General features: G+C 34.5%; 1 protein-coding gene across 1 annotated transcript in view; it reads right to left on the bottom strand.

Annotated features, from left to right (window-relative positions):
* The window catches only part of LOC136037150 (discoidin domain-containing receptor 2-like), a 158,650-nt gene that overhangs the window by 46,598 nt on the left and 85,104 nt on the right, over positions 1 to 26,948 (bottom strand). The window contains exons 8-10 of the mRNA XM_065719663.1: positions 22,554 to 22,761; positions 14,229 to 14,339; positions 12,164 to 12,568 (exon numbers count right to left, since the gene is read on the bottom strand). Coding sequence (XP_065575735.1) covers positions 12,164 to 12,568; positions 14,229 to 14,339; positions 22,554 to 22,761 — 724 coding nt within the window. The remainder of the gene's footprint in view (positions 1 to 12,163; positions 12,569 to 14,228; positions 14,340 to 22,553; positions 22,762 to 26,948) is intronic.

The following is a 26,948-nucleotide window of genomic DNA, read 5'->3' on the forward strand; positions in this document are numbered from 1 at the left end:
AGTTCTGATTTACAATCAAATGAACCCCCTCTGAAGGTTATACTACTATCCCTTCCATAAAAACCTTATTTGCCCCAGGGGCCTAATTTACAACACTTTGCACCGGGTTCTGGTGGGCTGTATTCTCCCTAGAGTCGTTTTTATTTCATTTTTGGTCTAGTTTGAACAAAATGGCTATATAAAAATTACGATCAGACGCATTTGGGAAAAAGAGGGATGGTGGCGGGGGGTAGTTGTGATCGTATAACTTTCGAATCTTAAAAAAAGGAATTAGAACTTTCAATTTCTAATCATTTGAGTGTTATGTTGACGCCGCAGTTTTTGTTATCTGATCGTTGAACTTTTTCAAACAAACTGGCAATCTCAAAATTTTGATCGATTGTCTTTAGGAAAAAGAAGGTGTGTGTATGTGTGGGGAAGGTAGATGTTATTCGATCCCTTAGGACTCATAAAATCGTAACTAGAATTTCAAATTTCCAATCAAATGACACATCTCTGAAGTTTTAACGACCTCTCCTTACATAAAAGCCTTATATGCCCCAGGGGCATAACTTATAAAACTTGCCCCTTGACTCTGGGGTTTCTGTCGGCCCCGGAGTTTTTAATATCTGAAGCTTAAACTATTTTTAACAAAATGAGTATCTCAAAATTTTTATTGGATGGGTTTGGGGAAAAGGGTGTCTGGGGAGCGGATGGCTAGTTCCCCTCCGATCTCTTTTGAATCCCAAAAAGTGAACTATGATTTTCAATTTTCAATCAAATGAGCACTCTCTGAAGTTTATACAAGCATCGCTTCTAAAAGAACCTAATATGCCCTCAGGGAATAACTTACAACGCCTGCCCCTAGGCCTAGGGGGTTGTATCGACCCCGCAGTTTTTTTATATGATCTTTAAATTATTTTTTCAAAATGTCTATATCAAAACTTTTATCGGATATATTTGGGGAATAAAGGGCGTGAAGGGGCTATTTGCCCTCCAATCACTTTTGGCTCTTAAAAAGGGCACTAGAACTTTCAATTTCCAATCAAAAAGAGTCCACTCTGAAGTTTATACGACGGCCCCTTCCACATGAAGTGTCTCTGGGGAAAAAGTAATAATAATAAAACATTGGGAGTCGTATGGCCTTTACTATAGGGCAGGCTATAGCGCTGCCTCTGACAAACTTATTGAAGCGTTAGATCTGTTGCAAATTACCTTTCTTTCGTGCATTTAGCAAATGCTATACTACTTTAAGTAAGTGTGATGATCTCTGATCGATCAGGTAATATAATTGACAAATCAGAATCAAGCTTGTATTGTAACAATCTTACGTAAATCAGTGTAGCTAGCTCAGTATAACTATTTAGCCGATGCAATTTCACTGCTAATCTTTTTCAGTACAACAAAAAGCGATCCTCCTAGGTATGCTACTTATTCGATTTTTGTAAATGATCACGGCAGGGGCGTCAATTCCCAAAGAAGTGGGGACAGGGTGGTATGCATTTTTCAAAACCCATGGGGCGAATTTGTTGCTTTTCATTTTATTTGTCAATGATGATGCCAAGAAAAATATTTTACATTGAAGACACTAAAAACATAGGCTTTTACAAAAACGAGGATGGTAATTGTTTATCAAAATCCAGATTTCTAATTATTATATTTACTATATAGTTTGTTTTCTTACTTATCGAAATCAGTCCTCCCTCCCTGAAAAAAATCATACCCTAACAACTAGATTAGTGAGTATTCTACAAGCTTCCTTAATTTAGATATCAATTGGCTAGTTTTAATTGGCTGGACATCCACTGTTTTTAAAACACTTACCCTATCCCTTCAATTGGTACAAACGGGCCCGTATCCTGATATACTATTGGAGCTGTTAACACCTTCTTTTGCGTCACTTCAAGAATATGCACCCTAATCTCCAAGGATTTCACGAATTTCAAGAATGATACATTTTATGGTATTGGGCAGTCATTCATGTTCTCGGTGAAACAATACAATTAATACAAGCAGGCCCAACTCCTGATTTCCGAGAAACATCTTGGCAGGTTTCCAAGAATTTTAAGAAAGATGTCTTATCTAGTTTTGCGTAATCACTCAAGTTGTCGGTGAAACAATACAATACGTTCTGTGACAGCCCTCATACCTGGTCCTTTAACATAACAAATGAGCTAACAACATTTTTAGCTTCTAAGCAGTTTCCCATCAATTATGTGAAATTTTATGTCTATTGTAGGAATCGAACGTGAGACCCATTATTTCCTATGGTAAAAGAACGACATATTTGTCAATTGAGCTAACAAGTGACTGATGATATTATTTTCTTAGAAATACATTCTATGTAATCAATGTAGTTTCTCGGACGCTAGCCACCTGATGTTAAGCGTCACAATGTCGTAACCAGTTAATTACGCAATCCATTCCTCAATTGGATCAAATTTTAATGACCAAAACCGAGCAGGTATCATTTTTGTAACTTAATGGTCCTGAGCGCATCGGTTTTCCATTACCGGGACTTGTGCATGGGTTTGGGTCACCACATTCCCATCCAGGGCCCCACATTCCCCTCCAGGGCCCAAGCGATCCCCCAAATTTTTTCCCCTTTTGACTCTTTCTCAAACTCTACTTTTTATAACAATAAAAAGCTTTACCGTAAAGAGCAAGGCGTTGAGGAGGGGACAACCCCTTTCATATACGGAATAAACAAAAAAAAATAAAATCATTAAATTTTTTATTATGTAATTACTATAGTTAAAAAATTAATTATTGCTTATAAAAAAAGGGGTTGTCCCCTCCTCAACGCCCCACTCTTTACGCTAAAATTTGACTCTTTCTCACAACTCTACTTTTAAGAAAATAAAAAACTTTAGCGTAAAGAGCGAGGCGTTGAGGCGGGAACAACCTCTTTCATATACGGAATAATTAATTTTTTAATTATTATAATTATATAATAAAAAACTAAATACTTTTATTTATTTTTTAATTTGTTCCGCATATGAAAGGGGTTTTCGCCTCCTCAATGCCTCGCTCTTTGCGCTGAAGTTTTTTATTGTTTTAAAAAGTAGAGTTGCGAGAAAGAGTCTAACTTCAGGGTAAAGAGCGGGCATTGGGGAGGGGACAACCAGTTTCATATACGAAATAAATGAAAATTGGTAAAATTATTTATTTTTTATTATATAATTATTGTATTTAAAAAATAATTATTTTGTATATAAAAGGGGTTGTCCCCTCCTCAACGCCCCGCTCTATATGCTAAAGTTTGACTCTTTCTCACAACTCTACTTTTTAAAACAATAAAACAAATTTAGCGTAAAGAGCGAGGCGTTGAGGAGGGGACAACCCCTTTTATATACGGAATAATTTCTGCTCGTTTTATATTTTAATGTCGCTCCTTACTTACAGTTAAAAAAATTGTTTTTTATTTAATTGTCTCAAAGACATGATGCGAGGGCTGTCACAGAACGTACTGCATTGTTTCACCGACAGCATGAATGATTACGAAATATCAGATAAGGCATCATTCTTGAAATTTTCAGAAACATACCGAGGAATTCTCGGAAATCAGGATTTGGGCCCGCTTGTATTCATTGCATTGTTTAACCCACAACACGAATGATTACGTAATACAAGATAATGCATCATTCTTGAAATTCGCAAAATACTCGGAAACCGGCTTGTATATTCTTGGAATAAAGCCAAAAAAGGTGTAAGCAACTCCAATAGTACATCAGGACACGGTCCCGCTTGTATTCATTGTATTTTTTCAATGAGAACATGAATGATTTCAAAATACCAGATAACGTATCATTCTTGAAAATTTGCGGAAATCTCGGAAACCGGTTTGCATATTCTTGGAATGATGACAAAAAAGGAGTTGGCAACTCCAATGATAAATCGGGATATGGGCCCACTTATACTAATTGAAGGGATACTACTGTCAGTGATACCTTTCATAATAATGTAGAGAGGGTGTACAAGACTTTTACAAAACTAGGGAAGTTGTTTCAAATAAAGGTATTTTTAAATCTTGGTGGGTAATTTTTGCCAATTTTTTCAATAAAAGAAATTTGCCTAGTTTCCAAATCTAGGGGCTAATTGACCTTCGCTCCCTACACCCATTAATTCGCACCCCTGGGGCTGGAATTTTCTAAGCATATGAGCCATTTTGGACTTCTTTTTTCAATGGAAACTAGTTTTTTGTCATGAAACAAAACTAGTTTTTTGTAAAGACATTTTTAACTAATTATATTGGCTGAACTATATTAAATGTCGATTTAAACAACTGGAGTCCATCAATTTTGTGTCCTAGAATATCAAGTAATTAGTCTAATGTCTGACTGCTAGACATTCTTAATTTAACTTTCCAAGATGCATCGTCGTTCTTATCAATAAATTTGAATTACTAAATATCCTCTGGAAATTACTAAGTCTGACTCAGCTGAAGTAAAACATGCAATAAAATATTTTAGTAGTACATCCAAAAAAATGTAAAAAAAACAAAGGCATACTCTTTAATAAATGCTACCGAAATGCCGACACACACTGTTGTTATTAGTATGTATAGGATTCTCAACGAGAAACCAGTAAATTTACCATTTATAATGACTCTAAACACGATTTAGGAGGAGTGGTTGAGGAAAATAGCAATAGGCGTTATCGGATGTCTATTTTTTGCGTTGATATATCCTTTCAGTCCAAATAATTTTATACGCATAAGTTTGGTTCTAATAGATAATCTGAGTTTAAAAATAAATGTAATGCTCTTATTTTGAAAGTTATGGCTTCTTAATCAGTTTAAATGAGGCATTAAACACAACCTAGAGGAACTAAGGTCTAAGGTCAATATACGGAAATGTAAGGGATGGGGGAAAAAATGTAGTTTCTAGTTTATAGAGGGATGAGTTTGTTGTTTTAATTTTTTCTATTAAATTATCCAGCAGGCATTATTATAGAAAAACACGTCAAAAAAAGTATTTTTCAAAATATAGGGGGGGGGCAAATATCTATGGGGGGATGTATTATTAAATGTTGCCCTCTCCCTAATTCCATCATCCTCTTGAAGCAAAGTTATTTCTACTTGCCTATTTTAGATCCTTTCAAAAAAAAAAATTCAGAAACAGAAATTGCCGCTTTTGTAACAGAAACGACTTTCACATTAATTAAAATAAAAAAATATTATTTCTTGTAAGTTTCTCACCAGACAACCAACTTCCATTAAAAATCACCATCTACAAAACACACATTCGAAGCAGAAGCCCCCTAATGGTACTGTGTTTTTTCTTATCAAGCCAAAAATTTTAAACCAAATGCTGGGATTCCGAGTTCGACTCAGTAAGGAACGTTCGATGGTAAACAAGATCTTGCATGGCAACCCAAAGAATGGTGAAAATCTCTTAATGTCAACAGGCAGTGGCTGTTGAGAATAGTCGAGACTGTTGAATGACAACTGTACCATGGGGACTCTCCAGTCACCTTAGAAAAATTTATTCTTACACCTAAATATCCCGATTTGCACAGCTGCAAACAAAGAAGAAAACCCCCTTAAGGTTGGCTCAAATGACCTACTTCTCTGAAAAAATAAAAAACAATGACCTTTAAATCATATTTTATTGCAATTATTGAAGATGATGTGATGTTTCAACATGCTCAGAATTGGAGTATGACCTACTGAATTCCTGAGAAAAGAACCTAAATAATGCAAACGGCGCATTTTCAACAGATATACATTTTAGTTGAGACACGTTGCACTTTGCTGAAACCAGTATTTCGCAAGTAGTGTAAAGCTTTAAGATTGAACACACAGCTCAAACCATGAGCCCTCCAACACCCCTCCCTTCTATACCACCAGCTTTTTAACGGATAGGTAAAAATGTTGCACATTGTTTAATTATTTTTAATCCATGTGAGTGGCAAGAAGAAGGCCCTTGGAACTGCAGGACAGAACAAGATAATTTTTGACTTGGTGCAGACCCAGGACAAGATCCAAATTGTGAACGATTTGGTGTTAAAATGAAGGCAGTACTACTTCGTAAAAGAACAAATATAAATTTCAGGATTTCTCGTGAAAAGATGTAAAACCAGCTACGCAGAACGCAGGAGTGACTTGGTAAAAAAAAAATCGAATCCCAGTTCAAGGCAAAAAAGAGCTAGGTCCTGACTTGGTGTAAAAAATATGTCCAAGCTATATTTAGTCCTCCCTCACCACTAAGTTTTGGTAGAAGCGCTGGTAGTTCACTGTTAAAATTGCAAAATGCAATGAGACACATTGTACGCACGTAACTCCTCCATTACCCACTCACCCTTACCACCTTACTACGAAGAAAAAGAAGAAAAAGATGCAAGTTGAGCCGTGTTTGAACCAGAATGTCGCAGCCATTTTTGAACTGTATAAGATTAAAAGCAGAAAGATCATCCGCGGCTCTTCCGATGACTAGCCTTCAAACGCCAACTTTTTCCATAGAAGGCTAAAGCATTTAGTGCTTTGTCAAAATCCCGACACGACAACTCTTCAGTAGAAATGTAGGCGAACTGCATCTTTTTTGGTTTTCAGCAAAGACAATTGACACTTTAGCCTTTAAGAGGTCTATAAAGGTACAAACACCGCTCTTATTTGATGCAATTTCTGTCCGTTTTAGGTTTGACTTGATAGTTCATTTTAGGCTTTATTTTATCACTCATAGTTACTGTTTGTTTTAAATTTCACTTGTTATATGAACTTGTTTGCTAATTGTCGTAAGCTTTAACACTACTTGTTGTTTTTGCTTGAAAAACTTCTTCTGGAGAATCTCTTTTAAGTTTTTGCAGAAAAACACCAAGTCAGCTATTATTTCAATCCTCTATGACAGACTTACAGTACTTAATAACATTAGACGGAATTAGTTTGAAGTAGTATACCGAAAGTCTTATCTTTAGAAGCATATATCTACAACTAAGACATCGCTAGCATTCTTTCTTGATTATTTCATTGCAATTTAGAGGAATAATAAATGGGCTTTGAGTTTGAACAAAGCATAGTTATCAAACGTGTTTTTTCTTTATTTTTGCTAAAAACCATTTACCTTAATAGAATACCACCCTTTTAAATTAATTTGAAAAGTATTGATACAAAAACAAAAGTTAAGAAATTATTTATTAACCATTTCATAGACAGGAAGATTCATCAGTTTCTTAGTTACTTTTCAGCTATAGTGCCTACATTATAGTGCCTATGTATATAGAAGATAAGTAGAAACTGTTTCTCTAATGCTCATTCCTAATGAAACCAGTAGTATCTCCTCAATACTTTTATTCCAGCCCACTGCTGCGACTCCTTTCTTCCTTTAATGATTTAAGATGACGAAGAAGTCTTACGGCGATACCCTCAAGACGCAGGTGTTATTAAATCCTTTCAAGACACAGCTGCATGTTACGTAGTAGGGAATGTTTTTTCTAATAGCTGCAGGTGCATGTTACGCAATAAAGAGTGTTTTTTCCTTGATTGTTAAAAAAACCCAAGACTAGGGAAAAGGCTTCAGGGGCCCCCTCCCAAGTAAGGTCATGGTCCCAATTAATCGTAACCCGTCGCTAATCAAGATGCAAACGTAAACGTTACATTATACGGAGTGTTTTCTTCATAACATTTTTCCAGACTTCTCAAGACATTTCAAGACATTTTTAAGACACTTTTCTTCAAGACGTTTCAAGACATTTCAGGATATTTTTTAAGAACTTTTTCTTCAAGATATTTCTTAAGATATTTTACAAGAAGTTTTAAGACATTTCAAGACGATTTTAAGACATTTTTCTTCAAGACGTTTTTCAAGTCGTTTAAGGACATTTCAAGACGTTTCAAGACATTTCAAGACGTTTTTTAGACGTTTTTATTCAAGACGTTAGTGATCAATATTTCTTTGGTTGTTTCGTAATAGAGGAATATTTACTTATGCTAAGGATAAAGCATTCTTGCGTGACTTTTAAGAGGTCAGGGCCCACCAGTCAAGTGGGGAATCCCCAGCTTTAACTCAAGGTGGCGCACACGTGGGTGTTACGGACGTAAAACTTGTGTTACGTAATAGGAGATTGTTAACCCATGTTCAGGATGACGCATTCTCACATGATATATTGGAGTTCAGGGTCCACCAGTCAAGTGAGGAATCCCCAGTTTTAACAAGGGCTAGCACAAAAGTGGGGTGTTACTTATGCAAACCTGTATGCTGCGTAATAGGAGATTATTTACTTATCGCCGTGATAATCCAAATACAGGGAGAAGAACGATTATTGGAAAATTGGTTAAATTTGAAAAACACCTGCTTCTTACAATGCTAATGATTTTCTAATGTTACCTAGACAGGTTAATTTACATAGCAGATATTAAATATCATTTGCTTTAGATTTTCATTCCGTCAACGATTACGTAATAAAGATTAATTCTGGAAAAAGAAATCTAAAGAATGAAGGATTCTCTTGTACATTCAAGTTTATTAATTAAAAAAACAGTATAATATCATGAAATCACAAAAAAGCAATCAAAACTCCACAAACAGAAAAACAAAACGTGAAAAAGCTTATAAAGGATACAATATGATCAAAAACAAGCGTATTTATCTCAGATTCGAAACCTCCTCCTTCCCCCTCGAACTGGTTGTTAGGTTCCCCGCCTTCCTGTAATTCACGCTTGTTTTTGCTTATATTTTATCCTCTATAAGCTTTTTCACGTTTTGTTTTCCCCTTTGTTGAGTTTAAATTGCTTTTTGTGGTTTCATGATTTTATAAAAAACTTATTAAAAAACTCGAATGTACAAAAAAAGCCTTCATTCTTTAGATTTTGTGTTCCACGACGAATCTACGATGCGTAATCCTTTGCAGAGTGAAATATCTAAAGCCAATGCTATGTATTATTTCCTCTGTAACTTAAGCTGTCTAGGTCACGTGAGAAAATTAATGACATTGTAATAAGCAGGTGTGTTTCAAGTGTAACAAATTTTCCAGAAATCAATTTTCTCCCTGTATGTTGATTATCACAGCTTCCTATTTCCTATTATCCTATTTCCGTAATTTCCTATTACGTAACATACAGGTGTTCGTACGTAACACCCCACGTGTGTGCTTGCCCCAGATAAAATTGGGAATTTACGACTTGACTGATGGACCCTTACCTCTAACATATCATGTGAGAATGCGTCATCCCTTACATAAGTAAACACTCCCATACTACGCAACAACCAAAGAAATCTTGAAGAAAACCATCTTGAAGAAAAATGTCTAAAAAAAAGTTTTGAAATGTTTTGAAATATCTTGAAAAACGTCTTGAATATAAATGTCTTAAAAAACGTCTTGAAACGTCTTGAAAAACGTCCTGAAGAAAAATGTCTTGAAAACATCCTGGAGAAAAATGTCTTGAAAAACGTCTTGACATGTATTGAGACGTCTTAAAAAACGTTTTGGAGAAAAATGTGTTTAAAAAATGTCTTGAAATGTCTTGAAACGTCTTGAAAAATGTCTTGAAGAATATCTTGAAGACAACCCTTATGATGTAACGCATCTTGACTAGCGGTTGGTTATGATCAATTTAGACCCTGCCCTAACATGGGAGGGGACCCCTGAAGGTTTTTCCCTTGCCCTCGTAGGTCTTTAAAAAAATCAAAGAAAAACACTCTCTATTACGTAACATGCACTTGCTTCTTTTAGAAAACATTTCCTATTACATAACATACACCCGCGTATTGATAAAAATTAAATAACACATGTGTCTTGAGGGGAATGCAGTTAAACTCCTTCGTTATCTTAGATCATTAAAGCAAGAAAGGAGTAGCGGATATGGACCGGATTAAAGACAGTGAGGGGATACTACTGAAATATCAAAATTATCACATTAGGGGGGGGGAGTCTGGAGGTAAAGTATTTGGACAGTGTGAAGTTAGAAGACATTTCTTACTTCATAATATGCGGATCAACTGTACCTAACACACCTTTCATGCACACCCACTCAATTTTTCCCCACCCACCCCCTAATGTGCAAATATATAATCAAAACTTGTTTCTAAAGTATAATGTTTTCAATATACAGGTCGCAAAGTAAATAAACCTCATTCAATACAGATCGCAAACTTAATGGAAATCGGTTCTACTTAGCTTCAATATACATAGGGGCTATAACAGACTAGTACTGTTTTTTACAGATAACTTGATATAAGCTGGTGGTGAATTGAGTATATTTTCGCGAATAGGTTTCAGACAATGGAGAAGCAATAGTTCGTTTTTACACAAACATTAGCTATGCAAGAATGTTTTACATAGAGGCCTGTTAAAAAAGTGAAGACAAAAAAAGAGAGAGAAATGAACATTCACGATGATATCACTACTAATAGCGATCAAAACAGAATTCAATGCCACCTGTCGGAGTATATTCCGTCAAGACAAAAAAAAATGTAGAGAATAAATTAGCTCTGACTCGTTTAAATAATTTGTGCAATAAGAAATTAAAACCAAAAGACAAGGATTTTATTCATATAGTAAACATATGCCACGAGGAAATACATAGAATTCGTTCTTAAATGATAAATCCTAAACGTAGTCACCGCAAGAGGTTATTGGGGAAGGGACCTTAAGACCAATGAACCTAGATTCCCAATATTTGATCCCCCATACTCCACACAAAATCCGGCTTTGTGTTATTTCCGTCTTAAATGTCTGTTTTTCGTAAAATAACCATTCTCTAAAATTTAAATACCTCCCCACCCTGAAATTCTCACTTCATAGAATATTAAATTGTAGTTTATGCACATACATAGGAATTTTTTCAAGGGGGGTGGGGCAATAAAAAAATGGTAATTTAAACAAGGAGTGCTCAGAAAATCGGGAAAACTCATTACTCCGGGGATCCCAGACCCCATCCCCCCATGACTACTTTCCTGTCTAAGGATACTGATCTGAACTAGCCTCTTCGAAATGCTAAAGACACGCTGAACCTCATCAATTCTTTAATTTCTTTTTCATCAGAAACTCCTAAAATTTATCTATATTTTTATTTAAACATGTACTTTATTTTTTTTACAATTATTCTCTCTAATGAAATTCAAGTACCTTCTAAATTTTTTTGTAAGATGTATTTAGTAGGCTACAGTATTTAGTCAGGTCCCTTACCAGAGTTATTCTTACCAGAGCTAAGGAACTTCATAAATTTTAAATCACTTGTAAAACAAAAACAGACATATTGTTCAATAAAGAAATCAGTTGTGATTTTGTCGCGATGTTTCGTATGTAGGAAAGAAAAATCATATTTGACATTTACTATGATAAATGCTTTGATTACAGTTTTTCTTTCTTTTTTTTTTATGGATTATGGACCATTCCAGAGATGAAACAATCTTAAATTCCGGACGAGAAACCGAATCAGTACGCCATGTTTGGCAGTATAAGTGGGACCAGGAATTTCAAAGGACGGAAAAAAAGTGACGGCTCTTTCCCGCACTCCAACAAGCATTAAAGTCAATAGCATCTGAGAATACTTCCTACCCTCTAACTCAATATATGCGGCCTATAAAACCTTTTTTTTCCTTTGGGAAGACAAGCATGTAATTTTTTCTGCCTCCTCGGCTGCAACAAATACTTGAGTTATAAGATCAATCCAGATTATGATGTGTTTTACTTTCGAATTCTGATATTTATGGTTCAAAAATGGAAAATAAACACGACATAAAAATCAAAATAGTATGTGACATGTTATCACTACAATATTATGTTCACCTTGAAACTCAATAAACAGGAGATACCCTCTACTATTGTCACCTTAATAAGATATAGCGCCTAAAGACCATTTAAATGTTGTAGGCAGCATCGTTTTATCATATGTCATTCTACTGTATTTCATCCAGCACGACACCAAGCCATTCTACCACCAGGACATCTTCAATAAATGGAAAAAAATGAATAGAAGTTTGATCGATAAAGTTGATAGAATACTAAAGAGAGTTACTAGGTTCTTAAGTGAAGTATCCTACTGTGTTCGTATTTAATCTAGATAAGCTTAAACATGTTTAACATCTTTTTTAATACAATTGGGGAGTGGCTGAGAATCTGTAACTGATCTGGACATTTAAAATGATTTGACAAATAGCTTTACGGTCAAATCCAATGAATACAATGTTACATGATATGCTTCATGCAGCCCTTATTTATCAGCCTCAAACAGGAAAAAACTTACCACTTGAATCTTTATACAATATATCCGGGATTTGTGCTCCATGTGTTAGTGGTGTACTATAGCTGTAGTAAGGCGAGGGGTTTGAATTATAAAATGGCTCTTGGTACACAGAATTTGGTGCTTTTACTAAAACTGAATCACCCCCTGATGTTACTAGCAGTTGAGTTGTTGATGGGTCCAGGGTAACAGCACCATTCTGTTGATGATAGTCATTTTCAAAAAGGGGAGCTCGAACTGGCCATCCATTTTTTGAGGGCAATGGACTGCCACTGAAGGATTTTCCAGCTCTATTCCGAAATATAATGAAAAAGATTGAAGCACCCATTATTAAACTTAGAGCCACTAAAACACCGATTATTACTGCCAGATAAGTTTGTGATTCGTTGTCTTGATAACCGTTATAATCTAGAAAAGAAAAAAAAATATGGTTATGTGCTGTATTTTACCCGTACAAGAGGCTAGAAATATGTGTATTTACCCATATTAAAAACAGACAATGAGTGCGATTATTCAGACTTGAATAAGATTTCCCCTCCTAATGCTCAACTTTTTCTTTTAGCTTTTAAGTAGAACAGATCAAAGGTCTTTTGGAATTCATGCTAGAAACACATTAGCCCAGGAAGAAATAGAATTTTGACGGGGCTCTCGATCCATTAACGGAAATGCAGAGTCGAATCTCCTTTAAGGTTTTCTCAGTGGGATTCTTCCCAAATAAACATCTCAAGTACTGCTATTAAATGATATTTAAAAACAATTTAAAAGCGAAAACAGAAACAACACTTCGGGCTTATTTGTTGAAAGCTAAACAGGTATTCCAAGTATTTACAATGGTATCACCAGAAACAGTCATCAGGCTTCAAAGATCCATTTAAGTTAGTAATATATATATATATATATATATATATATATATATATATATATATATATATATATATATATATATATATATATATATATATATATATATATATATATATATATATATATATATATATATATATATATATATATATATATATATATATATATATATATATATATATATATATATATTGAATTCGCTTCGTCAAGACTCAGGAAATTGCTGACGATGAGCAGCCTTAAGGCTACTCCACAAATTTATCATGCAAAAAGCACAGAAAGCTTGCCAGAAAGCAAGAGCAGCTGCATTTAAGGCGTGATTCAATTGTTTTTGCCGGTAGGCTAAAACAAAATGTTAACCATGAATTCGGAAGAATCATCATAACAGTTACAAAAGATTCAAATACATTATTGAATTTCGTATGATGCCCAGAAATTTTTTAATATTTTTTGGATGAAACCGAACTTATTTGAACTGTTTTTATTTACTGCCAGAATTTGCATCGATTACTGTAAAACTCGCATAAAAAAAAAACCAAAAGAGGAAGCTATAGCAGCTTTAGTTATTTTCTTTTTTTGAGATTTGACAAAAATGGATATGAACTTACAAATTATTTTAGTTATTAGTGTCATTTCTAACAATTTTTTTTTCATTTTAGCGTTATTTATGTGGGTCTTCATGATTGAAGCATATTTTTTTTGTTTGATTGTACTGAAATTTGACTAAATAGAACATTTACAGAACAAGCCAATTTTCTGTCATTGCCAAGTTAGGTATTAACTTCTTAATAGTATTTACCTAGCTCCGATTTGGAGGTACCTAATTACTATTTTAGTGTAAATTATCCGTCACGGCAGCAAAAAAAAGAATAAAAAAAACTGGTTTCAGAATAAGTAAAATTACTTTCCTGAAATTAGATGATGTATAGCTCTGAAGTACTAAACGTACAATGGTGTCAAGTGGTGAGGGCACTTGATCCCCGAAAAAAATATTATTTTGAGAGGCTATTTTCATTGAAAAATCCCCTTTTTGTTGTTTTTATTGAGAAAATTAGAAAAACAACGAATTTACCATCCCCCCTCAGATTCGAAAATATATACATCCCCCCCATATGGCTTTTCGTGAAATGATGTCGCTGCCGAAGTACTTTGCTGTGTAACACCTTCCTGTTAAACTTGTTAGTACAAAAATATTGGACCTTACCATTTTGAACCTGGCTATCTCTTTCTAACCCAGATTTTACATCAGATCCATCACGCATAACCGACGACTCATTTAACTCAACAACGGTGGTATAATTCCTTGCAGAAGGTTCTGAAAAAAAGAAGAAATAGTTTAGCTTAAGAAAAAAAAACTAGCATGTCACAGGAGATGCTAGCTTGAATAGAATCGAAAAATCAACACTGACTCCCTTGTTCAGCTTAAGGATAAGCAATGACAAATAGATAGTGATTTAAATAGATCATTTTAAATGAACTTATTACATTCAATGTACTCAAAAACTGGAAATTTATTAAAGTTGAAGCTGCTCATTTCTCTAATGTGATGTTAAATGTTAATACAAGAAATATTTTTCCGGTGATTTCGGCAGCAGCTAGGGGAGCCCCACCGTAATGCGGTCGATCACCTTAGGAGAAAAATGCCGTTTCCACTTTATATACGTTGGTAAATATTTTGAACAAAATGTATAGCTGAGTTATGGTTACTTTCGTTGTAAGGATGAAACCGATGAGAGCATTGAATAGTAAGTAAACAACTAAACCTCCCCAACAGCGACCAAATTACAAAAAAAAATGAAAAGTTGGATATCTGTACATACAATTTCTATATAAATAATAAGCTTAACAGAAATATTTTCAAAATCTTAAGGGGTACAGGCCCCCTCACCCAGCTGAAGCCACTTTATGTGCTATTCTTGCTGACCTGAAAGTTCCTTTTTTTGCATTTCAGACCTATCCCTGTTTTCAGGGGTGCACTTTATCAGTAGGAGAGAGGCTATCTCATCAACTGTCATACAAAATTTAAAGAGGACTCTTTGCAGCGGGATTTAGTTTTAATTTTTATTTTAAGTAGCAAAATAGATCACCGTTTAATAAACTGCCGTCTTTCAGCCATTTTGTCAAATAGTCCATGCAACGAGCGGTGAGTAAGAAGTGGCTCAGGCTAAAAGTAACCAAAACTCCAAGAAAAAAAAATCTGATAATCATTAATGCTTCAAAAGAATTTTCGATTTCTCCTGATGCCAAATAGATAATATTCATTAATTTACTTATCAAAAGCTACGAACCTGAGACAATTCCCTTGATTTTCAAAAACGAGAAAATACCCTGTAAACGGCAGGAAATAATGATGAAAATTACATCATTAGATTCACTGTATTAGATAGCCCTAATCTAGAGGTTTCAAGATCTTATCTACATTAATGGTCCACGAAGGATCGGAGAGGGCCCATTGGAATGGAAACTATGAATTTTAGTCCCCTTCCTAAGTGGACAAAAAGACTGTCCATGGGAAAGTAGCTTATCCTGCCATTTTATGGTATTAAACTATTTTTGCCACAAAAAGGCCAGATTCTTATCGATAAAACTCTGATATAGCCAATCGATTTAAAGGCAATCAAAACAATTTATTGAGCTTCCCAGTTACATAGGAAGTAATACCGTGCGGTGGCACACTCGTTCTCAAAAAGTCACGTAGTCTATAAAAGATAAATGGTTAATATAGACAATTATCTTAATAACTGATTTAACTAAGTTAATTCACTTAATTAGATTTTACATAAAACTATGGTCAGTGATGTGTAATGGCGCATAAGCTATTGTGAAGAAAGGGACGGTGGGTCACTGCGTAGTAGGGGAGGTGGTGCTCATACACTCGCCGGGAAGTGGAAAAGGAAGGTGGTGCTAACAAGCCTCGCAAAAAGTTTTTTGGATTGGGGGGGGGGGGTCTGCACCTGCTAGGACCTTCGTTTTTAGCGAGTTTAAAAATTATTATTTATCACTTTATATTTATATATATATATATATATATATATATATATATATATATATATATATATATATATATATATATATATATATATATATATATATATACAATGCTCAATATCTGCTTATTACCCAGGAAGCTTTGACCCTCCACTGGTGTCCATGGTAAATTCCTTTAAAAAAGACTGTCCTACCCCATAAATCTCCCATTAACACTGTGCAAGTGTCACTTTATAGATTTTATTTATATTCAAACCCCACCCTTTTCACAAGTTTTCGAGGGGAGTAAAAGAATTGGAACAAAAAGTCAAACTTTTATTTAGGAAGCAGGGATTAAAAAGGAGGTATCCTCCCCCCCTTTCATGCAGAAAAATTGCGTTTGTTTTAATTTTTACTGTTGCTCTTTACTTTCACATTATTTTTTTTTTATTATTTAATCAAACAGTTCGTTGTAATGAACTGTAGTTAGGAGTGACCCGGCTCAATAGTAACGAAAACTCTAAAAAATAAATTTTAGATACCAATATTTAAATCAAAAGAACCGCATTTTTATGCTGATGCTAAATATATAAGTTTCATCAAGTTTAGTTTTCCCCATCAAAAGTTAAGAGCCTGAGAACATTAATTTTAGAAAATAGGGGGAAACATCCCCTAAAAGTCATAAAATCTGAACGACAATCACACCGTCAGATTCAACGTTTTAGAGAACCCTACTATAGAAGTTTCAAGCTCCTATCTACAAAAATGTGGAATTTTGTAAATTTTTTTTCCCAGAAGACAGATCACGGATGCGTGTTAATTTGTTTTTGTTTGTTTTCCCAGAGGTGATCGTATCGACCCAGTGGTGCTAGAATGTCGCGAGAGGGCTCATTCTAAAGGAAATTAAAAGTTCTAGTACCCTTTTTAAATTAATAAAAACTTAGAGGGTACCTAGGTACCTTACAGTTTTTATTGTTTTAAAAAATAGAGCTGTGAGAAGAGTCAAACTTTAGCGTAAAGAGTGAGGCGATGAGAAGGGGACAACCCCTTTCATATACGGAATAATTTCTGTTCATTTTAAGTTTTAATGTCGCTTCTTACTTGCAGCTAAAAAAAAATTGTCTTTTTTTTATTTAATCCCTAACTGGATCAAATGTCATTGCATAAAATTACAAGATAGCTTTTCAGTTTTAAATTTCAACGAGGCTCGCAAAACTTTTAGTTTTCAAGGTCAAAATCTCATAATTTACTAATTTACTTATTTTGGAAATTTCTATAATTTACTTATTTTGGAAACAGCGACAAAAAGTAACTGAAAAAGAACAAACTATTTCACGTGAAATTAGAGGGAAACCTTGGCGCTTAAAACAATCAGAAATTATCAGGAGAATAAGGGGAGCTGCTACCCCCTCTATATCGACCTTCTCCATTACGCTAAGCATTATTTTCCATTTTACTAAAAGACTTATTAGAATACAGCAAATCAATCTAGTTGGTGACTGCAGGTGGTTTATTTAACCATATCATGTTTGAACTAAAAACGTAAACATATTATATGTTACAAAAAAAAACACACAGCCTAGTTAACTTTTGCGCTAAAACAGCGGACTTAAGGACGATAATGTTCCCCTTAATTAACCGTTCTCCCTTACGTTGCTCTTTATTAACATGTAAGAAAATTTACTATTATGTACTCATTTATAATCAAGGTTGTATCCGGAGGGGATTTAGCGCCACCAGAGGGATTTACCGCCAGAGGGGGTTTGAGCGCCACCGCCGAAATTTTTTGTCCGTCTTGTAAAAATGTAACAAAAATGCATATAAAGTTAAAAATACGTTTTTTTAGTTTTTGTAACTTTCGTCAATCCAGGATACGACCTTGTTTATAACTATACATGAACTAGACAGGACAAAAAAAAATTAATTATGATTATTTATTGTTTTTCTGATAACAAGAATAAAGGCTAATTACAAGCTACCTGATTAAAAAAAGAAACAAAAATTAATATTAAACTGTATCTATTTTACATATTATTTTAATGGGCAACTTGCACTTTGTCGCTAATTATCTTTATGGCTAAGGCAAGGAACCATATTGTTTAGCATACCATTTCCGACAAACACGCTTATTTAATGGGCAATATTTAATGTTGCGCAGTCTTGAGGGTCTTCACCGGAAGTTTCAGTTTAATGAAGCTGTAATAAAAAGTTATCGTCATTCTTTTGGTCAATTATTCTTTTCAACTTTATCAATGGCGATTAGAAACTTGACACTAGACATATTTAAGAATCAATTAGCCGCATGGCCTCTGAGAGGAAGCCTTATTGCTTTTATCTAAGAGGTCTCTTTTGTTAGTTATTCTCCAACGCACCTCTCGCCTTACGCCATTAAACTGTTTCGGCTACCAAGCTCCTTGTCTGGTTTTATCAGAAGATAGTGTTTCAGAAACACATTCTAAGGGTGATTAACGACTTTTTCCTTGACGGATGTCTGGCGAAATCTGAGACTTGACTCAGACTTAATCCTAAGGAATGGCCAAATGATTAACAGCGTTTATTTTAGATGAACAGGAGGCATAATCTCATAGCATTAACCATCATTTTTTAATGGAAGTCTCATTTAAAAAAATAAATAAAATGTTGCATTGCTGTTATTGTTATGCTTAAAATATCTTGTAGAATCATTAATAATTTGTAGATAAATATGCCCTTGTTTGAAAAGATATTTGGAAATTAAAAAATGCTTTCATTAATAAAATACATTTCCTTTAAGAAAAGAAAAAGTCAAGATTGATTGCTTTATGAATTTTTAACGACCGAAGTAAAATTTGACCACAAAGACATCGGCTAATTTTATCCTTTCTTGTAATGAAAATCTGAAAATCCAACAACTGAAGTATTTTAGGAAAGCGAAACAGAATTGTATATATATTAAAACGAAAAAAAGTAAACAGAAGAGAACAAAATGTTGTGAACAAAAGAAAAAAAAAGTATGTAGCAAACTTCCAAAGACAATCAAAGGAAACAAATTTTCAGAAAGTAAAGCAATGAGGGTCGAGTTTTAGTGAATCCTATAGTAAATCATTCATTAGATTACAATGCCTTTTTATTTAAAAGTTTTGATCAATAATTGTATCTATTATTGCGATATAGTAAAGCATAAAACATTATCAAATATCGCTTGTTTCAATCGGCGTATGAATTAATTGGCATATTCATTTTTAGATAAATCTCTTTCAATTACAGCAGGGCCGTATCCAGGACTTTTTTGGGGTGTGGGGGGATTGACATAAAATGTTTTTTCGGGTGATGGTGGGGTCTTAAAAACTTAAAAAAAAAACAGAACAGATTTTTATATATTCATTTTTGTTAAGTTTTTATGAGTCGGACAAACATTTCGGGAGGGATGGGGGTTCAACCCCTCCCCATGGATACGACCTCGAATGACAATGATTTTTTATAACTTGGGTAATTATATAAAACAGTTAGACAAGATCAAATAGGAAGAATCAGTCAGGAATTCAGCTCATACACTTTAACTAAAAGTCTCACATGAACCTGAAAGGGGGAGTGATAGTAATGCTTGAATGCTAAGGTAAAGATGTCAGATCGCCACTTGTGAATTTTAGATCTAAAGCATTTATGTGTCAATAAACACTTGTGATTGATGTTCGGATGAAGGAAATCCTACGGTTTCAATGGGAATGATCGTGATGTAACTTTTTGTGTGCTCTAAATATATGGCTGGATGATCAGGTTCCTTTGTTTTTCTTCTTCTCGTCTCGCCAAAAGGTGAATATTAGTCTACGAAAACTTAGGAAACCATTCCTTGCATAGTATTAATATACTGTTAGCCTTGGGCAAAGTCTAACATTTGCCTAAAGCCAATTAAAATGACTTAATCAATTGATTCAATTAGAATTATTCAAATCGAAACCATTCCTCTAGTAAATCAATTTGAAAAAAAATGTACGAATAAACAAAAAACTATTTCTACTAATTATTCATTAAGTGCTGTTTATTTCGCATACCAATCCACACATACTTAGGCTACCAAAATTTTTAATATCAGTGTGCAAGGCCGTATCCAGGGGAGTTAGGGGGTTTGAACCCTCCTCCCCCCAGTGTTTGTCCGACTTCTAAAAACGTAAAAAAAATAAATATAAACAAATAAAGATAAGAAAGAAGAAAATAAGAGAAGAAAGGGAAAAAATAAAGAGAATAAGCCGTACGAAACAGAGACAGTTCTATTCTTTTTAAAGGGAGCGCGGCAAACTTAACATTATCTCAAATCAATAAGGTAAATCTCGAAAAGGAGTGCAAAGTCCCTTAGAGACAAATATATTTTTTGTCCCTATCTCTAGTTTCACGCAACTCCTAGTTGGAGGTATTTCCACCCGTTAGCCCGCGTTTTTGACACATGGGTGTCATTAAAGTTCAGAAGGCGTGAAATATCAAGTTTTTTTATGGTTTTATCGGAGTCAAAGGGTTACACACGTTGTTGCTGATAGGCGTATACAGCTTTAGGCTCTGGCACTGGTTCTTGTGGGGGGGGGATCAATGTTAAGGCCTGCATTCCCGGCGACTGCGTGGAAAGTCTGGAGATGAAAAGGCGTAATTTGGCATTTCAATATCAAGTGAAGGGGCACCATGTCTTGAAAAGCAAGGGGCTGCAACCATGTCGAACTTCTGCCTTCAGGCTCTATCACCGTGCCCCTGGTGTACATAATATGTCGTAGTTCACAACCCCTTAATGAAATTTAGTTCTTCTCAATATTCCACCAAAAGTAGTATAGGCAATGCATACATCTACTTTCTTAGTATAATTAGCGGCTTTTAAAACACTAACAAGGTGAGATTTATGCAACATTTTGTATCATAACTAAATTCATGAGGAAGGATGGCACTAATGTAAATTTTACAGCAGGAAATTCTTTGGAGTTATTCAGAATTATGTTTTTCTTCATATAAGGCTTACATAAAGCTTACAATACATACAATAAGTTTTTACACTAAGAGTTATTGTTCTTACACTAAGAGTTATTGCTAAGTTTTTACAGAAAGTTATTGAGATACATTTTCGTCAGAAATGATAAATAGGAAACTTTAACAATAAAATAGAAAAGAATCATGCCTTGAAGACGCAATCTTGGCCCCGTCGTTTTATGTTAGATGTCAAAACGTGCACACAGGAAGGCAGTGGTTTAGATAACATACCGAGTTTTCAGTATTACTTTTTTTAGGAGCTGTATTTTTCCAACAATCTGGTAGCTAAAATGCCGACCTAATGCGGGGACTTAGTACTTATTTATGAGCAAATCGGAAACAAAGGCAACAACAAAAGCAAAAAACAAAAACCTGAATGCGAAATTTTACATGACACCACAAACTGATTAAATTTTCATAAATAAATTTTGGTTTATTTATTTTTGCTAAGAGGACAATAAAAACTAATCAAAAGATCATTGATGTGTAATTACTTATTGATCGCACCAAAAATGAAAAAGATAATGTAATGACGGCCATAAAAAAAATAGCCGTCAAAAAAATTGTCCGATTCTTCCTCCTAGGTACATTTTGATTGGATACTAAATACTTTTTATTGCTTAGGATTGAGACACCTCTATTGTTTAAGGTCGATACTACCATCTATTAATTGTTTATGTCTTTTCTCTTCTTATAATTTCACTGTAGGTAGTAATGGACTCGCGTGATGTGAAACTATTAATGGAGGCATTAACTCGTATCTTTTTCCTGCAGCTAAAATAGGCGTTAATGCAGTATATATTAGATAAAAAAATGTTGACTTAATTCGTTTGTACGATAAAAGGATTTTTAAGAACCAGTTCTTTTGCTTTACAATGCTACTTAATCTTAAATTTAAAGTTTTAGGTTGCGCAGGGACTTGCAGAAAAACCAGCACCCCACCATAGGCAGGCATAATTGGAGCCATATATCAACTTTGACACAAAATCAGGCCTTTTGCATATAAAATAAAGATAATACATTTTTAAAGAAAAACTTTCCACATGTAGGATTCAACATTAGTTTTACACTTAAGGGCTATTGGGGAGCGTTAAAATAAGGGATAAAAATGTTTTATGTGATAATATAAAGACTCCAGAAATTTTAGAACTATAGTCTTGCAGTGCTTTAGATTCAAAAGTTCGAAATATCCCCCTCCCCCTAAAAAGAATTTTTTTTCTTTAGGCCACTGGTTTAGAAAGTTTTGGTAGATACTTCTAGTTAATTTCACTTGTGTCAGTGGCAGAGGTCAACTATTGAGATCAAGTTATGTATTTGTACTGAGTGAGAGCACATGGGATAAAACGTAAAACTGCAATTCCATTTACTATTGCATAATACGTTTATATGCATTTTTTTACGCAGGGTTTTTATCTGTATTATTAACAAAACTAACTCTTGCCGTAAACAAGCAAAAGAGTGTTTTTACATTCCGACCCAAACGGGTATGACCCAACTGGAAGTATTCGTTTCAAGCTTCATTAGAGATTCTAAAAGGTATCGTAAAAAGCTTGTGAATTCAAAATAAAAGACTTACCGGACTTAAATGTAACTTCACTTATAAGTATCCATTTTGCAGCAAAGAATAACCTTAGCTTAACAAACTTGCCAAAACGTTGATGTAGCTTCAATGTAATATTTTTTGGTGTCTCAAAGATTCTATCTTCTTCGTGCTTATAAACAATTGCATCCCCTAAATACTGTTTTCCATCTATGCTGAAAAAGGCGTGTAGCTCGCTGAAGACCTGGAAATTTCACTGGTATAAGAATAGTCCTATAGTGTGGCATATCGATGCATAAACTGACCCAAAATGCTCCCAAAAGTCAAAGGAAAAACATAAGCTATCTGGAGACAAAATATGGGACAGAACTTTTTCAACCTTTTTTAGCCACATGTAACAGCTGAGAAGCCAAATCTTTAAAGATTGCTGAATAGCATGGTAAGCGAAATGCTGATAAATGGAAGCATAAATGAGAAACAGTAAAAATTACTCTTTGTTTTAATCTATTAACTAACAAGGTGAATTTCGGGGTTTGGACCATAGCCCAAAATAAATAGGAAAAATATTACTTTTAATCACACTGTGGCAAGATCCAGCAGTTTGTCCATAGTTGTACTCCTTTAAAATTAATTTAATCCAACTGTGCTAAGGTCTGTGCATTCTTGTTCCCAAAAATATATTTGGGATCTTTTTTGGGCAATGTAATAGGTTCTAAAAGAAAATGTTCAAGACTTTTTTTTTGTTTTTCAGGTTTTTTTTTGCATGGTGAGAAAATTGTCCAATTTTTTTAAGAGAGTTCCTATCTCATCTTGTCTTTATACGGGATTTTAACAATGGAGCAATGAGCTAGACCAGAGATATTAATAATTAGGACCATAGGTGCCCATGTAATTAGCTGACAAGGTTAGCCCAAGGCAAGTAATTAGGTGTTAAGTCTCCTTACGGATGAATTACTTTGATAATATACTATTTAAATACCTAAGATATAAGCCAATTTCATTTTCTGGACAATTACAAAATGGTCCTAGAGCATATAATTTAAATAAGCCATGTATATGTATATTTTTTTCCCACGCTTGGACTGCCATTTACTACATCACATGTTGCCTAAATTTAAAACTAATAAGTGTTATTATAATAAGTATTACTATAGTAGCATAACATAGACAATCGGGTAGGTGTATATTAATTAATTATGGGTAGCGGTAACTTTTTTTCTTTGGGGGGGGGGGGGTAATGGTCCAAAGAAAATGAAAAAAGTGCGAGTTTTGTGGAAAATACAAAAAATAATAGGAACTATCTAAGAACATCCAAACAGAGATTTTGGGGAGAGTTGGGGGCAGAATCACACTTCTTAATGTTTGAACATGCCTACAAAAAATTTTGTGAAGGTATTTGACAATAAGATAACATTACTACTCGTCCAAAAATTTAGATCCAAATTAGCTTCCCTGTATTAGGGGGTGTCAGAGGGGCTCGTTTGAACCTGTGAACTTAGTAAAGAGCTAAATTCAGTACTCAGTTACTGCGGTAATTACCGGTGACTGAGTGAATTCGAAGAAACTGAACTCAAATAAAAGTTAAAACTAAACTCAAAGAAACTTTTTGCGGTAACGAACTGTAATTTAGGAGCGACTCGGGGCAGCAGTGACTAAAACTCTAAAGAGGGAATTTTGATAAACAATTAATACACTAAGAGGAGGCACGTACGCAGGAAATTTTTTTCGGGGGGGGGGGCAAAACCTTCGAAACAGCAGGTATAAAGTAGCACTTTTTTTTATTCGGTAATGCAAAAAGCACGTATATCAGAAAATACAGATTAACTTTAATCTGTAGTATTGTAGCGGATGGGGGGAAGAAGACTGAAGCCTCAAAAGTACGTTTTAGGCTCAGGTTATGTTCATAGCGATTTCGAACCAGTGATTAATCTATTATATCCCACTGAAAGGGAAATTTTAGGGTTAACAGTGCAATATGGGTGTGTACTTTATCCTGAAAAAGGGGGATAAACGACCTAATATCAAGGATAATTCTATTTTGCTGTGGAAAGCAACTCTCTTAATAAAAATAACAGTACAATTGCTAATTACTTCAAAGAGGGTAAAAATTTAGACAGAAAATGGGTTAATAATTGGGTAGTGACCTGACGGATAATTGCATGCTGTAAAATCCCCCCAAAAAGGCTTCACACATGTATCTAAATTCTTAATAAATGTCCTACTTTTGCCAGAAATCCTAAGAAACCATGGAGAAATTAAACATTTCACAAAGTTTCGGGGGGGGGGGGCGAAGCCCCCCCCCTGCGTATGTGCCAGACCAAGAGAGTTGGTTTTTTATACTGATCAAATAAAAAAGAACAAGTTTTTTTAACTGAAAGTAAGGAGCGACATTAAAGTTTAAAACGAACAGAAATTACTCCGTGTATGAAAGGGGTTGTTCCCTCCTCAACGCCCCGTTCTTTACGATCAAGTTCGACTCTTTATCTCAACTCTACTTTTTAAAACAGTAAAAACTTTAGCGTAAAGAGCGGGGCGTTGAGGAGGGAACAGCCCAATGGTCCTAAATCTCACTGGAACTAGAGATCAACGTTGGTGGTAGTGAGCTTGTTTGGTTTGAACAAAACAAAAAACATATCCAAAAAAACAATGTTGCATTCTCGACACTCGCGTTTTGAACAGGCCCAAGGTCTTGGGTATCACTGGGCTGCAAAATCATATCGTAATTTTTCGAAGAAATTTTTGGAGTGTGCAAAATCTCACTAGAACTAGAGAAAAACGTCATATCGTAATCGTGAAATCATATCGTAATTTTTCGAAGAAACTTTTGGAGTGTGCAAAATCTCACTAGAACTAGAGAAAAACGTCATATCGTAATCGTGAAATCATATCGTAATTTTTCGAAGAAACTTTTGGAGTGTGCAAAATCTCACTAGAACTAGAGAAAAACGTCATATCGTAATCGTGAAATCATATCGTAATTTTTCGAAGAAACTTTTGGAGTGTGCAAAATCTCACTAGAACTAGAGAAAAACGTCATATCGTAATCGTGAAATCATATCGTAATTTTTCGAAGAAACTTTTGGAGTGTGCAAAATCTCACTAGAACTAGAGAAAAATGTCATATGGTAATCGTGAAATCATATCGTAATTTTTCGAAGAAACTTTTGGAGTGTGCAAAATCTCACTAGAACTAGAGAAAAACGTCATATCGTAATCGTGAAATCATATCGTAATTTTTCGAAGAAACTTTTGGAGTGTGCAAAATCTCACTAGAACTAGAGAAAAACGTCATATGGTAATCGTGAAATCATATCGTAATTTTTCGAAGAAACTTTTGGAGTGTGCAAAATCTCACTAGAACTAGAGAAAAACGTCATATCGTAATCGTGAAATCATATCGTAATTTTTCGAAGAAACTTTTGGAGTGTGCAAAATCTCACTAGAACTAGAGAAAAACGTTGATGGTAGTGAGCTAACGGAACTACAAGTCAAAAACTAGTGGTAGTGAGTTAATGGAAAAGTTCCAAAGTACATGTATGTTGTGAAGTGAAGATCGGAGACAATATTTTTAGTTTCTTGAGGAGTTCCAAACATTCAAAGCAAGTCAAGAACCTTACGGGAACCTTATTTTGCCCTGTCTCATTAAACATTACTTTTTGGCACATACATTGCGTGCCAAGTTCCTTTTTACGCCACAATTCCTGAACTTACGGGGCTCACATCCTAATTGTTAGTCAAATTACATCTTTTTGGCCAAACGAAATGTAAGTTTTAATTCTAATGAATGTTAATAAATGGAAAAAAATCACACAAAATATCTTCCTTCACAAGTTGTTACTGCATACACAACCTCAAGTTTTCAATTAAGTGAACGCCATACGATAGAAATTTCCAAGATTATTAAAAAGAAAGACAAAAAATAATGAGTCTCACAAACAAGCTGTCAGCCGACCATTAAAATCCCTTTCAAATCATGCAAGATTTAAGCTGATAATTTCTGAATTATAATCCCCCACCTGTTCTGAACGTTAGCCCACAATCTGCTACTATACACAATTCCCAAGGGTCAAAATTTTTCTCCCTGCTCCTCCAAATGTTATTACACTAAGGTACCCCTTTTTTGAATCACGTGATTCCCCTTTTCTGCATTTATACGAAATTAAGTTTGACAGATGAGGATAGAATTTTGCATAAAAGTACTTGAAGGATTTTTATATGCTCGTATCCAAAAGCATCGCTTAAAGATAACAGGAAAAGGGTTGGATGTTATGACAGCAGCAGAAAACGGGATCAAAGAAGAATAAAAGGTCAGACATGCCTGTTACCACCAATTTCATGTTTATAGAATAAGTGGTTGATCCCACTGAAAAACTATAAAGATCAAAAAACAAAGTGAATGAAAATGGTCGTGATTACAATGAAAGAATCTGA

Source organism: Artemia franciscana, chromosome 16 (genome assembly GCF_032884065.1).
Source record: "Artemia franciscana chromosome 16, ASM3288406v1, whole genome shotgun sequence".
NCBI classification, from domain to species: Eukaryota; Metazoa; Arthropoda; class Branchiopoda; order Anostraca; family Artemiidae; genus Artemia; species Artemia franciscana.